This window comes from Pavona decussata, unplaced genomic scaffold (assembly GCF_977016875.1).
Source record: "Pavona decussata unplaced genomic scaffold, jaPavDecu1.1 SCAFFOLD_115, whole genome shotgun sequence".
Lineage (NCBI taxonomy): Eukaryota > Metazoa > Cnidaria > Anthozoa > Scleractinia > Agariciidae > Pavona > Pavona decussata.
In genome coordinates, this window is record NW_028145529.1 from 1332894 (window position 1) to 1346887 (window position 13994).

A 13994-nucleotide genomic window follows, 5' to 3' on the forward strand; every position below is an offset into this window, starting at 1 on the left:
AAATATTCAGCAAGCAAGAGTCAGCATTGCTAGATAAACAAGAAAAGTGAGGTTTCAATCTCACTGTCATTTTTTATTGTTGGATAGAGGGGTGCTATGCAATAAAGACACCATCTTTTGAGGTTAAGGAAGGTGGGTGTAGGCAGAGGCCACCATCTATTTTGGTGTTTTGTGGGTCCTGTTTGAGTATAGTAGTTTTGACCACTTCCCCAAGTTGTATAGCTTACTGAGCTATCGCTGTGAAATTAATTTCTTGTAAACAGGTTGGTTTTAAAAAAAAGCAGCCCAGACTGACAGTGGTAGACTTTTAAACTACTGCATGCAGACGGCAATTACAAGAAAAAAAATCGAAAACTAGGCCTTTGCATGATGAAAAATTACTACAAAAAAACAACCAATGAGCCACCGGTTGAGTGACTGAAGAAAGAGTGGTGCTGTGTCGGTGGGGAATAGAGTTGATTGCTAAAGGTTAATTGGCCACCGTCAAGAGATTTGAGTGCTGATGTTTCAAACATTAGCCCTTCATCGATTCGCTCTGAAGAAGGGCTGATGATCAACAGAAAGATGCGAATGACAGCAACCTCTTTTACTGGGTCTCTGAAGAGGAGAGACCCTGGGAACAAGTGGAATGACAGACATGAATGCATTACGCATGTTCGATCACGTGTCACAACTCACCTTCGACTGGTTCTTAGCTTTCTGTAGAGCGGTTTTGTATTACTCGGCTTCTTCTAATGCCCTGTTTAACCTGCAGGAACCAATTCACGTTCAAAAGTGAAACTGAAAAAGTCAAGCATAGAAACTTCAATAGTTCAATGGTAATGCATTGAAATAGAAATCCTCGGCAGCTAGTGCTCGTTGGTGTAGTGGTTATGGATAGAAGAAATGAAGCAAACGACCTGGGTTCAAAGCTTATATTATTCTGTTTTATTTTCCTTCTTTTCCTCCTAAGTTTGAAATAAGTTTCACTTCATGTAATTTTAAGTGAATGTGCAAGGTCAGTTTGAGAGATGGACACTTGTGTTAACGCAAATTGCGTGCACTTTTATCACTTACCTAACTTCTGTGACATTTTTATTGGAAGCTGCTTGTTTCTGGTCTCTCTGAATCGAGTCTAGATCCTTAAATTAATAATTGATAGTCAAAACACAGTCATAGAAACTGGCATTGCATGCCAACCCATATGACAGATGTAAGAGAGCAGGATGTCAGGTAAGCTTACAATCTGCAGCCTTTTTTGGGTAACAGTAATAATGAAAAATTCCCTAACTATCCACTGATCACGAACCAGTTATTAGCGGCCACCAATGACAAATCCTTAGGCAATAAAGCCAGCGATAAAGTCACAGAAGTCAACACTTTACAGGTACTTTTTGGAACCACCTTGCCTTTGTAAGTAAGCAAACTCATTCACAAAAACCAGTTGCTAGCAAAAAATTAAATTCCTTGACTTTTCACTTACTTTGGGATAGGATTTAGGAGTCAACGCTGAGCAAATTCCATTGCAGTAGACTGACTGTGAGGTTGGTATCCTGTCTAATCACTTCATTCATCAAATCACACCCTTCAAAATAACTTTTTTTTTTCACAATAACTATTGATCAATCTGTCTTATCGTGGTAACCTGAACCTGCCACACAGTTTTTGTAACTGTATATTTCTTGAAACACCAAACAATAGAATTGCCATAATTATCATTGAATGCCAAGTTAGTTATCATGATCACTCTCCCAAAATTGTGCTTGAGCAGTCAAAAATGGTACTCTGTGCCAATAAACAATACTATTGATGTATGTGGTACATGCATCGCCAAAGATGCATTTCTTAAAACTAAATTTGTTTATCTCTAAGATATAAATCTGGGAGAAGATTGCATGGGGACCCAAGTTGTTGACTTGTTGAATACCTTTCTCAAAGCGACCAGTTGTTGTTCTAATCCTTCATTCTTATGTTTGCACTCATCATAAAGCTTCTTGTACTTGTCAATTTGAGACTGTATAAACAAGAGAGGGCAACATGCTTAGGTGGGAAATAAGAAAGGAGCTTTTAAAGTCACTTTGATGAAAAATAATAATAACATAAAAAACTGCTATGTGTTTTTCAACAAACACAAAAATGTGAATACACCTTTCCTCAAACAAGACAAGCACATGTACTGGTAGGTACAATGTAGCATAACAGGAGAAACCAACAGCAAGGGCTGGAAGGGTTTACTGTTTGCTGTGGCAATCCATTGTCAACTATAGAGATCCCCTCTGGTGGAAAGGGGAGGGGGGTTGGGGAGGCCAGGCATAGGCAAGGGATTTGACTGCCTGTAATGGGGGCTTATGCTTTAATTAGTGATTCTTTTGGTCAAAAAATGTCAGCTACGTTCAGATTCCCTGCCTTTGACCAGCCTTCCACTCCCCCTGGAGCTCAATATTGACAGGTGCATAAATAGGACATTATCAATACAGACAGCAAACAGTCCAGCTGCCTCCATCTTCTCAAAGACTGGCAAATCTAAGGGAGCTGTCCATGTGGCCCTAGTCTCCTAATTGCCAAAGACAATGCCAAGTGGGCTTAAGTATCTGAATTCAAAAACATTTTGAATTTACTTGTGGCACAACTGCTCTTTTATGCCACAGAGCCCCACGGGCCCCTAACATGAAGTTTTGGATCCACCACTGTGTGTAAGCTGTGGTTTAGGTTCTGTCAAGCCACTGACAATGTTGTCATCAAAATTAATAGTCACATTTACGATCAGCAAGCAAGGATCAAACAGTGTACTGTTGCCCTGACCTGGAGTCCTTGGTTTGTTTTCTGTAACCTGCCTTGCTCGTCTGTCAATTCCTTCACTTTCTTTTCCACTGTTGTTGACTTCTCGTCCTACAAAAATGACATACCAGTATCATTGTTATAGTATTAGTGTTACCTGCTGCTTTGCACTTTGTTTGCAATAAAAATGTGTGATTTATATGGGATTTCCATTTTTATCACAAAACTAAACATTGCAGCAACGTTTCCTGAAGGAATTCAAGGCCACACACAAAAATGCCGCTGAATCTGAGCTAAAATAACAAAAAGGGATCTGAAAAATTATGCAACATAATTAGGTCTTTTATGCAATGAGCCCTTAAATTATCATAGCTTTAGGCAGCGAATTCTTCTCTGAATAAAACCAGTTGACCCTTGATCTTTCCTCCTGCCAGAGCACTTGGGGAATTATAGGCCAGGAAGCGACTTTTAAAATACATTATTAAAATACAATCTTTGATAAGGTTGGAGTACACAGTTCATACAATGCACATGTATTGATGCTAGTGGCTTGTGTACCTTTTTATTGCATTCTGCCACAACTCTGTCCAGCTCTTCCTGCATAACCCTCAGTTTGGCCTTAAGAAATCTTATTGTGGCCTCTGTGAACAACAAAATGTAATACCAATTATTAACAGACCAAGATTACGTTCAACTTGATAAATGTTCATGACCTCAAGAAGTCGGCTGCAGATCTTGAAAATATGGTCTTTGAAAATGCCATGCCTAGAGTTGTCTTTAATAATAATTGTTTTGAGGAGAACAAAAGCTACACATAGATACGAAACGCAGATAATTCATTTTGTAATTAATTAACATGAGAATACCTGATTTAATTTTTTTTAACAATGTTAACCACATAATGTTTAAAGCATTGAACTGAATGCAAGAAATACAGGTGGTAAGTTGCAATTCACAACAAAATTTTCCCCAGAACTCTAACTGGTGCAGGGTCTTAATAAAAGAACTGCTTTCAAGGTTGTCTTTATCAAGAAGCAAAAGTATAATTATTGCCTCAAATACCAGTGGCCAAGCAGAGACCAAAAAACACTTAAGTTAGCAACAAAGTGTTCAAATCTTACTTTCTTTCCACACTGAGAAATAAGTGACTGTCAGGCACTGTAATGCACTGCATAAGCATTGATGCAAAAATATCACTATCATCATTGTCACCACAAAGCGTTACAAGTGATACATCTTCACTGTATTCAAGACCAAAAATATTGTAACGCCCGCCAACACAACTTCAGCTAAGAATCTAGTGACAGATTTTTACAAACCTGATCCCATTTCCTCAGCGCCAACAGGCGAAACATTGTCATCAACAGTTGTTGTGTAACTATCATCTTGTGCATCATCTTCCAGCGCACTGATGGCATTTGCCAGAGTAATCCTGTCATGAAGCATGTCCACTGTTGGATCAGTAGGAACAGGAGTATGTTTTACGCTCCCTGGGGCAGATGCTGTCTTGGATTTAGGTCTGGAAGAATAAAGGAAGTAATTAGAGTGGTTGCATAGTTACAGCCTACTTCTTTTTCCCAATGACAATAAAGATTTATAGTTTTCAGACAAAATTAGTGAAGAAATCAAGACAATGCTCCAAGTGTGCCTACTTTTTGTATACACAACAGATTTTATTTGCTTCGTTCTTGGCCCCACGTTAAATTACAAAAAAGATTGCTTGTGAAAGTCATGGCCAATGCTTTTAACATACTGGCTGTTTGCTGTAAAATCCAGGAAAATCCAGCCTTCAGGCAAAATAATATTGATCATCATATTTAAGAAACCAATACAATATACAAGGCTGCTTCCTAACAGGAGCCCGGTAGCCTGGGAGCCCAGATAGTGCACTGGGCACCTAACACTTTACATGTTGGACTCCTAACTTCTCAGCTTTTGGCCCTGTGTGCTCCTTGAAATTTTTCTTAGACAACAGCCTTGAATATACACTGGGTATGATAAGCATATTAATTTTGGAACATATGAAACAGATATATTAATTTGAACTGCAGATGAAAGAATGAATAGGTTAATGAACATCATCATTAATGAACATAGCAGTTATGTATGCACAATATGTAAAAAATTGCAAAAAGAAAGCCTGAGAAAATTCAGGCTTGAATGGAATTCAAACCCATGACCTCTGCAACGCCAGTGTAGTGCTCAATTGAGTTATCACGCCAACTGGGAACTGACCATTTTGTAAATTTGTTTACAACCATACACCTGTCATGGTGAAGTGATGGTTAGGGAGAATATAATTAGTATGAAATTTAAGAACACAAAAAACTGAGCAAGCATGATATTTGAGGGGCGAGTCCTGGAAGCATTCTGAACATCACTTTATCTTTGACGGGAAATTTTTTTTTTACACGCTTTATTTAAATACGCAAATACACTTAGGTTGCTTACACTTATATAAATTACCTACACTTATACAGTATTTGAATTTTACAAAGTACTTTTCTGTTAAGTTAAAAGAGAAAAAAAAGACAACGAAGTAATTGAGAAGAAGAAAAGAAAAGTAGAAAAAAATTATTAAGATAACAAAAAAAGTTAAACAAAAAAACTACAAAATCAAGCCTCCGCATTAGCTTACATATGAGAGTTAAGAAAAAAAATGCATTACATCATTCATTTTGATTGAGAGCAGAAATTCCATTTAAGCACATTTTTCTAATTTCCATTGAATAGTAATTTTGTTTAGAAGTTCATCTAAAGACAATTCTTTCTGAAGGTGTTTAGAGGAGTAGATATATTGTTTGACCAAGATGATGAGATGATGAGATGATGTACCCGTCAAAGATTTACTTTGACGAATTAACAAAATGACCAGCTTGCATTTGGCTTGATAGCTCAGTTAATTACTTTTTCCAGGAAGCTGCTTTCTGAGGGAGCTTCAACTGCATTTGAGTAAAACTTTGCACTAAAAAAATAAGGAAACATGGTCTTCACCTTGTTGTCTTTGTTCTTGATGCAGGCCTTGATCCCTGCTTAGCAGCTGCACTACTTAAAGGTCTGACATGGCTGCCACCCCTGCCTGCAGCTGATCTCTACAATAATACACAATAAAAGAGATTATTATAAGGCTGAACTGGGCCATCACCAAAAGGAGGCATTCTGATTGGTTTGCTAGGAAGTCCAAATTTTACTCAAATACTGCTACTTTGAGATCAACCACTAGCTCACATGGGTTTGGTTGACACAACTGATTTTGCTAATAAAGTTTGAAAGGCAATGGTTTCATGTCAAGTAGAAACATCACTCCCTTAATTTTGTCTGGCCTACAATTTTGTCACGGTGCCATAATTAATTCTTAGAAAGTGGGGAGAATAAACATGTGTTTGAAGTATTTAGCTATCCTTTTCCCCTCAGGTACAATTGTACATGTAAATGGCAAATAATGTCTTTGCTTTTGAAACATTTGCAAACCAGCCATGATAATAAACCTTTGTTGAACTAATCTTGACTAATAGTAATAATAATCTGTTTATCAATAACAGCAATAATTACAATTAACAAATTATTACAATCATTAATTCTTTCTTTTCTTTCATTGAAATTATCAATAAAATCTGTTTATTAATAATAAAAGATACACAATGTATCTACTTTATGGCATGTATAAATATAACAAAAAAGTCACAAATCAATACCTGTTTGTTAGCTGCTGAAGAGGGTTTGGTGACTTGTGAAATATCTGCTGATGGTAACATATCACTGAAAAAAAAATGTCATATACTTAACACTGTAACTGAGCAGGGGAGAGCTTGGCTATTAAAATGATAGTGATCAATCCCAAAGAGTACTAGACATGCTTTACCTCAGTTCAAATATTTATTGGTGAATTAATTTCCTTCTAGATGAGTATTAAAGTGTGACCATTCAAGTGAATTCAAAGTTAATAAATTAATTTACATTATTTAAACCAGCTCCCTGACATTTTTAGCTTCTTAGTTATTTCAGGGAGCTGGTAAGCCCTTAACATTTCAAAATGAACTAAATGTATTAATAACTTTATAATCGGGGTAATAAAGTCTTGTTGTTGTTCTTGTTAATAAAACAGAAATTTTCATTTTAAATAAACTCTGTTTCTTGTTATGTTCTCAGTGAAATTTGGTATTTTAGTATTCAGTTTGAATCTGACTGTACTTGAATGTCAAACAGTGAATTTAGCAAAAAATAACATGACATGCACACCTCCCTTCCCTCTAATTTTTTCCTTTTTTGTGCATCTCCTGTCAACATGTACTTGTTCAGCATTGCATAATACTAAAACCCCAGGGGAAACCTGACTGAAAAAACAACCTGAGCAAAACACTGAATACTGGTATCCATGGGAAGGGAAAGAAGTGGTGGGTGCCTGGACAAGTGGGTCTACAGGGGTATAGTAAAATGTGGATTTAGGAGAAGAAGGAGCCTGAAGTGTGATCCCAGAGTGATAGGAAGTGGCAGAAATTGAGAAAAATATTACAGCACTCTGTTATAAGGTGCAAAGAGGTGGGAGTCACTAGAAAAAGGGTGGGACCTGTTGGGGGGAGGGGGGAACCAGGAATGATAGGCAAAAGAAATCATAGGGAAGTGTGCAACCATGTATCCCCCACTAGAGACTAAGCTTGTATAAATACGGGAATAATATTTTAGTTTACTTATTAAATAAGTCTTTAAATACATACTCCAAGTCATCTGGTAATTCCACCTCTGTAACAGTAGGTCTAGCAAGAAGCTCTTCCTGATCAAGCTAAAGGATTACACAAAAAAGCAGTTAACACCAAAACTAAAACTTCTCATGTTGTCACGATCAAGGTGACAAGATACACTAGAGGAAACACCAGACTAATGGGCATGAAAGTCAAAGATAAACTAACAACAGCATAGCATGGTTGGATATGGCAGAATGGGGAGCACTGTAACAAAAGTAACAGTTACTACTAACAGTATCTGTAACGTCACAGTTTTGCCACTAGGCAACCTTTAATGCCAAAGTCACTCCATTAAAGAAATTGCATACTTAGTTGAGTCTCAAATATCCAGAAACCAAGAAATGGGAAAATTATATTGCAAGAGACTAGGGTACCCTGTACAATTTAACTACAAAATCACGGAGCATACCAGTACCAGATAATTTGCACCCAATATGGCTCCAAAACTGTGCAGTCTACTTTTGGAACAGATGCAAAAACTAACAGTAAATAAAATAAATAAACAAATTGTCTTTCTTTAACAAGGGTGACACTTAACAGCCTGTTATGACTGACAAACCTGTGGCCGTCAGATTCAGGATCAAACTGGAATTTGTCAATGTCAGTTTTTGAAGCAGGGAAATCCGGACTGAGACCAACATAACTCAGGCCACATCATTTTTATGATACTGAGTCTAGGAATCAAACCCAGGCCACACTGGTGGGAGGTGAGTGCTCTCACCATGTACCACTGCACCACCCCTGCTCCCCAGAAAACATATGTATATTAAATAAACATCTTACAGTATTCTTGTAAATTTTGTTACATGCAAAATGGATCAAGAACAATGTGAACATAGCACTTCTGCTTTACCATGACTTCTTCTGCCTCTTGGATTAAACTTGCAGTTCTTTCTTCCAGCTCTGCATTAAGTCGCCTGGAAAGTAAACAAAGAATTTCAAAATATCAAAACAATATCAATAGGTAATAGTTTTTCTTATAGAAAGCTCTCACAAGCTGCATAATTCAGAAGCTAAAGGACCACTTACACGGTTACAAATACTCTTATTATACAGCAAACTGAGTGGATCTAAAAGGTGTTAGATGAAGAAGGACGTAATGCGCCTATCAATTCGAAACTGCAACATCCCCCCCCCCCAGGCATTTGAACTTTTGACAATTAGGTCCTTCAAATTCCCCCCTACCCTTAAGCCATCCAAGACTTCTTCTCGAGGACAAATTCATTCAATCACTATTAATGCTTTGTAAACAGTGATACCGTATTTTCTCGATTAAGGTTACCCGATACCTTCAGAGGTGTCTCGCTTTTAAGCGATGTAGCGCGTCCAGTTTAAACTGTAGATACCTAAACCCCTGTATCAAATTAAAGCTTATACAGCTGACTATCAAACCATACCAAGAATTTTGAAATAAAATGAATAGTCGAATTTTTCACGACCTCTAATTGCGAGCGTCTGAATCACCTTTTTAAAGCTACAAGTCAAAGTGAATTTTATTTTTTGCTAATTTAATTTGCTCCACAGTTTCTGGACCCAAAGTGCTAAAAAAACGTGTCTGCGTTTTGCCATATTAAATCGCAGTGAAAAGTTATAGAGCATTTTTGAAATAGGATGAAAAAAATGTGGAGTAATCGTACAAAAACCGCTCTCCGAGAAAAAATATTTGGAAAGAAAAAAATTTGCAGAAACTTTTTGTTGTTTATATGTTACACTAGCTACTGTCCCAATTTGAAGGCAACCGAACAAATTCCTTTTGAGTTTTACCTCTTTGAAGTGGCTCCTCCAAGTGAAAAAATTTATTCGAGAAAACAGCGCTAAAAATTCGGCAATTCATTTCAAAATTCTTGGTTTAGTTGGATAGCCAGCTCTATAAGCTTTAATTTGATATAAGGGTTCAGGTATCTACAGTTTAAACCGGATGCCCTACATCTCTGGACGCGAGACACCTCTGAAGACACCTCTGGAGTTACAGGGTAACCTTAAACGCCGGACCCCAATTTAACACCGGCTTCGTATAAACGCCGGGTCAAAACTGCCGATTTTTAAATAAATGCCGGGTGCGTTTAATTGGGGCCCTTGCGTTTGTTCGGGGTCCTGACGTGTATTGGCATGAAATTAAAACTTCAATAATCAGTTTGCACATATTGGCTGACACAAACCAGGAGGACGTTGGCGAGATTACCGTTTATAAACTTAAAACTTTGTACTCATATCATTTACTTGCTCCTTCATCATTCATATATTGTTTATGTGCTGTTTGTTAGTGATACAAATCTTGATTGCAACACGGTACACGTGCTGTATGTACGGTACCATAATACTGTAACTTTGGGTGATCCAGGGGAAAATTGTCCAGCACTGACAAACTGCCCCTGGGTTTCCGAGGATCGGTAATAATAAATCAACGCGGAAAAATGGCTGAAAATCGCAGTTCATTAATAAACGCCGGACCCCAATTAAACGCCGGCCTTAAAAAAACGCCGGGTCAAAATTGCCAAGTTTTAAATAAACGCCGGGGGCGTTTAATCGATAAAATACAGTATATTAACTCCTTCAAAAACTATTTTGAAGCCGTTATGAGTGAGCCATTCGTTCACAAAGGCGAAATCCTGTCCTGTCACAATTCAAAATCTACATGTCGTCCCACAGAACTATAATCTGTTCATGTTATCCTTCAGCAGCATGGTTAAGAATATATAAAACTGTTCTATTGAGGCCTTAAACTGCTGTTTAAAAGTAAAAACTAAAATCCTGGAAGCTTTCGCCGATCATTGGCATCACCAGGGATGCACAACTATGTTTTGGGTTTCACTTTAAACAAAAAAGAACGAAGTTGAAATTTTTAACTTACATGTATTCTTCCTCCTTGCTTAGAAGGCCCTGTGTGATGTTCTTCGTCTTTCCAGAAGGAGGCTTTTCCAGAAGGAGGCTTTTCCAAGGATGAAGATTTGATAAGGGAACTGCCAACTGATTTTCGTCCGCCATTTGTAGAAGCAGAAGTAGGCCGTTTAGCGGCCGAACTAGGGCGTGAGGACTGGGAAAAATAGTTATAAACGTGAGATATTATGTCATTAGACCACAATTGTTTTTACCGTCCGCCACATCAAAAGCAAAAATAACATATACTGTGAGCTTACCATTTGTATACAGCAAAACTTTGCAAATGCACAAATGCATGTATTAGGCCGCCATTCCCGACTTTCATATCGCGAGAGACTGGGGCGATTTTTCTTCGGCTTTGTTTTCGGACGTTTTGCGTGACGAGCGAAAAGAGCGCATGCGAGGGTCCTGCGAGGAAGGGAGATCATGTTTTCGGATGCATCACCAGTACGCGGTGCTATTATCAGATATGGATCAGGGTCCGGGCGAGTCCTAAGTCTAACAACAACAACAACAACAAGATTTTATTATGTAAAAGAGAAAAACATAAAAGGAACCGTCGGAGGTTACATGACCCTACATGTATCAAATCAAAATGTCAGCGCAGTAAGACCGTGAAGTCCATAAATAGTCTTGCAGCATCCTATCAGAGAAAAGTAAGACCTCCTTTAATTAGAAACAATACTTAGGATATATTTTAACTTAAGAGGGCTCTGTTCATCTGGTCCCAGGGACGGAAACTTTTGCGCTCAGATGTCTAATATTTCCAAAGGAAACAAGAGACGTCTTCATGCAGGCTAGGGCAAAATAGCTACACACAAAAATGCATACCAACGCCAAACTTGTCGTGGACTAAGACGTGTGTGTTAACATAGGTGAAATAGGCACCCCTTTTGGACAATGCCATACATAGCCCACTACATCGAGGAGACTCTCCCCACACCCCGTCCGGCCGGGGCCTGCACACCCGCCTATCCGGGGCCGGCCACGCAACACTGGTTAGTTGCATGCCGAGCATGGCTGAACAGCGTGAACTTGTGGGTCGTCCCCTTATTTCTAATGCAGAAGCCTATTCAAAATCTCTCATCAGTTTTATTTCGTCACTGCAGGGCCGTAGCTAGCATGAGGCAAGACGAGGCAGTTGCCTCGTCTTGATTTTGGAAGAAACGTTTCATTGAGAAAATAATTCCTCGAAAAACTTATATAGGTTAAGATAAAACCAGCTAATATCAGGTGGATGAATTGAGGGGGAAAGCATTTTAATGAGGTTAATTCGTTTCATGTGAACTGTGAGTGGCGGTTTTTCAAATGATTTAAGGTTACAGAGGGGCCATTAAGGACACGTATCGTGACATAACCGTGACAGGCCGCGTGACATCAAAAGTCACCATTATTCCCATGTCTTACCTGCGATGGCTGAGAGCCGGTGTGGGAGCTTTCTTTTTACTTATATAACTGTCGTAAAAGAACAAAAGGTCGTTTGCAGTGCTGGCATTCGATTTATTGCAAACACTATAATATTGAACGTTTCAGCGAAAAGAAAATGTAAAAGAATAAATTTTAAAAGATTTGTTGATCAAGCCTTTCTCGTTTGTAATGGCTCTTAAAAGAGCTGTTTGCATTTGGTTGGCGTAAGAGAGGCATTTCAAAACTTTTGACGGAGCTCGCACAGGTTTGCCTCTAGAACATCCATACTGTCTACCATATAGGTGATGTTGTCTCTCAGACCAAAATAGGTTTTTACTATCCGTCGTAAATATTCCTTTCCCAGTACAGACGCGGTTATCGCAGAGGTGTTTTTCAAGACACTGATGCAGCAATGCCTTTCGATGTTCTTCAAAGGCGAGGCGATCGTCACGGATACGGTTTATCTCTTCCACGACTTCCATCTTGGTGGTACAGTGAAATTTTAAAGTGGGAAGCAAAAACAAGCAACAAACAGTGAGCCATTGCAATGAAGAATTCTATCCAAACATATCGACCATTTTACAGCTTCTGTTGACCTTTCCAGTTTGGCTCCTGTTCATGCGATCGTTCCTTCAGCTCACTGCATGACAAGGCTTAAAACCTGGTCCCGAACAAGCATGGCTAATGCGAGGCTGAACGGGCTTGCTTTAACGTACATTCATAAGCCAACGGAAATTGACAGCAGTTCTGTTTTAAAGAGATGGGATGCCTCTGGCCACAGACCACTGACAGACGGATTGCCTGAGCTTTCAGTAAAGAATAAACGACGGGGAAAAAACTTTCACTTAGTTTACTACTCTTAATCGTGAAAGTTAGTGACTTCTTAGTCCTACAAGTATAAGGGATGGCAATATTATGACATGGCTGTCTCAAAGTTGAAGAACATAAGCAAGAGTGTATCGAAACACATAATTGATAAGACTTAAATCCTAATTATCTATAGTATAAAATCCATAAACGTTGGCTACTCTCGTGGATTCATTTTATTGTTGTAATACGTGTTATAACATTTGAATGCTTTAAAATGCAGATGGTCATTAACTTGGCACCAGTATAGCTAAGCAATAAAAAAGTGAACTTTTACACTTGCCCAAGATTGTCTTTTCTGAAGAAAAATGCCACGGGAAATGCTTACAAGAGCATTTCTGAGCCTCTAGATTTCAAATTTTTCTGAGGGGGGGGGGGGGGGGCATGCCCCCACACCCCCCTAGCGGCTCGCACCTTCGGCGCTCGAAACTTGCCTCGTCTTGTTCTGAAGTCTGGCTACGGCCCTGCACTGGAACCTATAAATGTGACTTTAAAGTGCATTGAGGAGCACGTTGTACCTTTAATAAGCTTTCTTCTCGAGAATCATTCGCCGCCATTTTGTATTCTCAGTGTTGGAAGTGGAGAAGGCTACAACGATTTGCCTTTCATTGAAATGCTGAGCAAACCTGATCAAGGTAAAGCCGGCAAACCTCTATTCTTTGTACGTGCTATAGAGCCAGACAAAATGAAGTTGGACGCCTTTTGTGCTAAAGCAAAAGATTTGCCTGAGAGTTTGAAGATGAGAGCTGACATTGAATTTGATTGGTGCTCCATGACTTACCAAGAGTACGTGGAACAGAAAAAAAAAGACAAGGTGAAATTCGATGTGATACACTTTCTACACAGCATTTACTATGTAAACGTTGAAGCAGCACTCAAGCATTGCTACGAGGAAGAGCTTGGCGCTAAAGGAGTAATTTTCTCCTTTACTCAAGATGTAAACAGCCCCTATGTAAGATATGGAAGTACATTTTCTTCACAAGGTTTGATTTGGAGTCCTGGAGCTTACTACAGCAACAAAGAAGTTACAGATGTGGCTAAAAAGAATGGTTGGAAGTATGTGGAGTGTTCGGGTGAGAGCATAACTGGTGACCTAACTGCAATTTTTGATCGCTCTTCTGAGCAGGGAAATCTTTTGTTGGACTTTCTGACACAATGTGTAAATGTACGCCAGTCTACAAGCCAAGAAAATTTACAAAAAATGCTCAACTTCTGGGAAAATGAATGCATTGATGATGGTAATGGGAAAAAGAGGATTTCTTTCCAAACTGGAACAGTCATCATTTTCAAAGGAAATTAAACATCTGATTATCAGGTGCAGAAAAATAATAATAATATAAT

At 38.7% G+C, this 13994-nt stretch overlaps 1 protein-coding gene and 1 pseudogene across 2 annotated transcripts; one reads left to right on the forward strand and one right to left on the reverse strand.

Annotated features, from left to right (window-relative positions):
• Positions 1–5: 5 nt before the first annotated feature.
• On the reverse strand, positions 6–10947 carry LOC146469950 (testis-expressed protein 9-like; annotated as a pseudogene). Its single transcript, XR_014867132.1, has 13 exons — positions 10637–10947; positions 10351–10533; positions 8353–8416; positions 7473–7537; positions 6453–6516; positions 5752–5849; positions 4077–4276; positions 3316–3398; positions 2782–2868; positions 1907–1993; positions 1057–1121; positions 679–748; positions 6–29 (listed from the first exon to the last, which is right to left on the reverse strand). The product of XR_014867132.1 is annotated as a testis-expressed protein 9-like (transcript).
• Positions 10948–13177: 2230 nt separating this feature from the next.
• Positions 13178–13983, forward strand: LOC146469951 (histamine N-methyltransferase-like). The gene has a single exon (XM_085122781.1). It carries the CDS (start codon positions 13267–13269, stop codon positions 13951–13953), a length of 687 nt encoding a protein of 228 aa, XP_084978907.1. The 5' UTR covers positions 13178–13266; the 3' UTR covers positions 13954–13983.
• The last annotated feature ends 11 nt before the right edge of the window (positions 13984–13994 follow it).

Bases quoted from the DNA above. Each gene is read 5' to 3' on its own strand.
- LOC146469951 (XM_085122781.1), top strand. From the start codon at position 13,267: ATGCTGAGCAAACCTGATCAAGGTAAAGCCGGCAAACCTCTATTCTTT.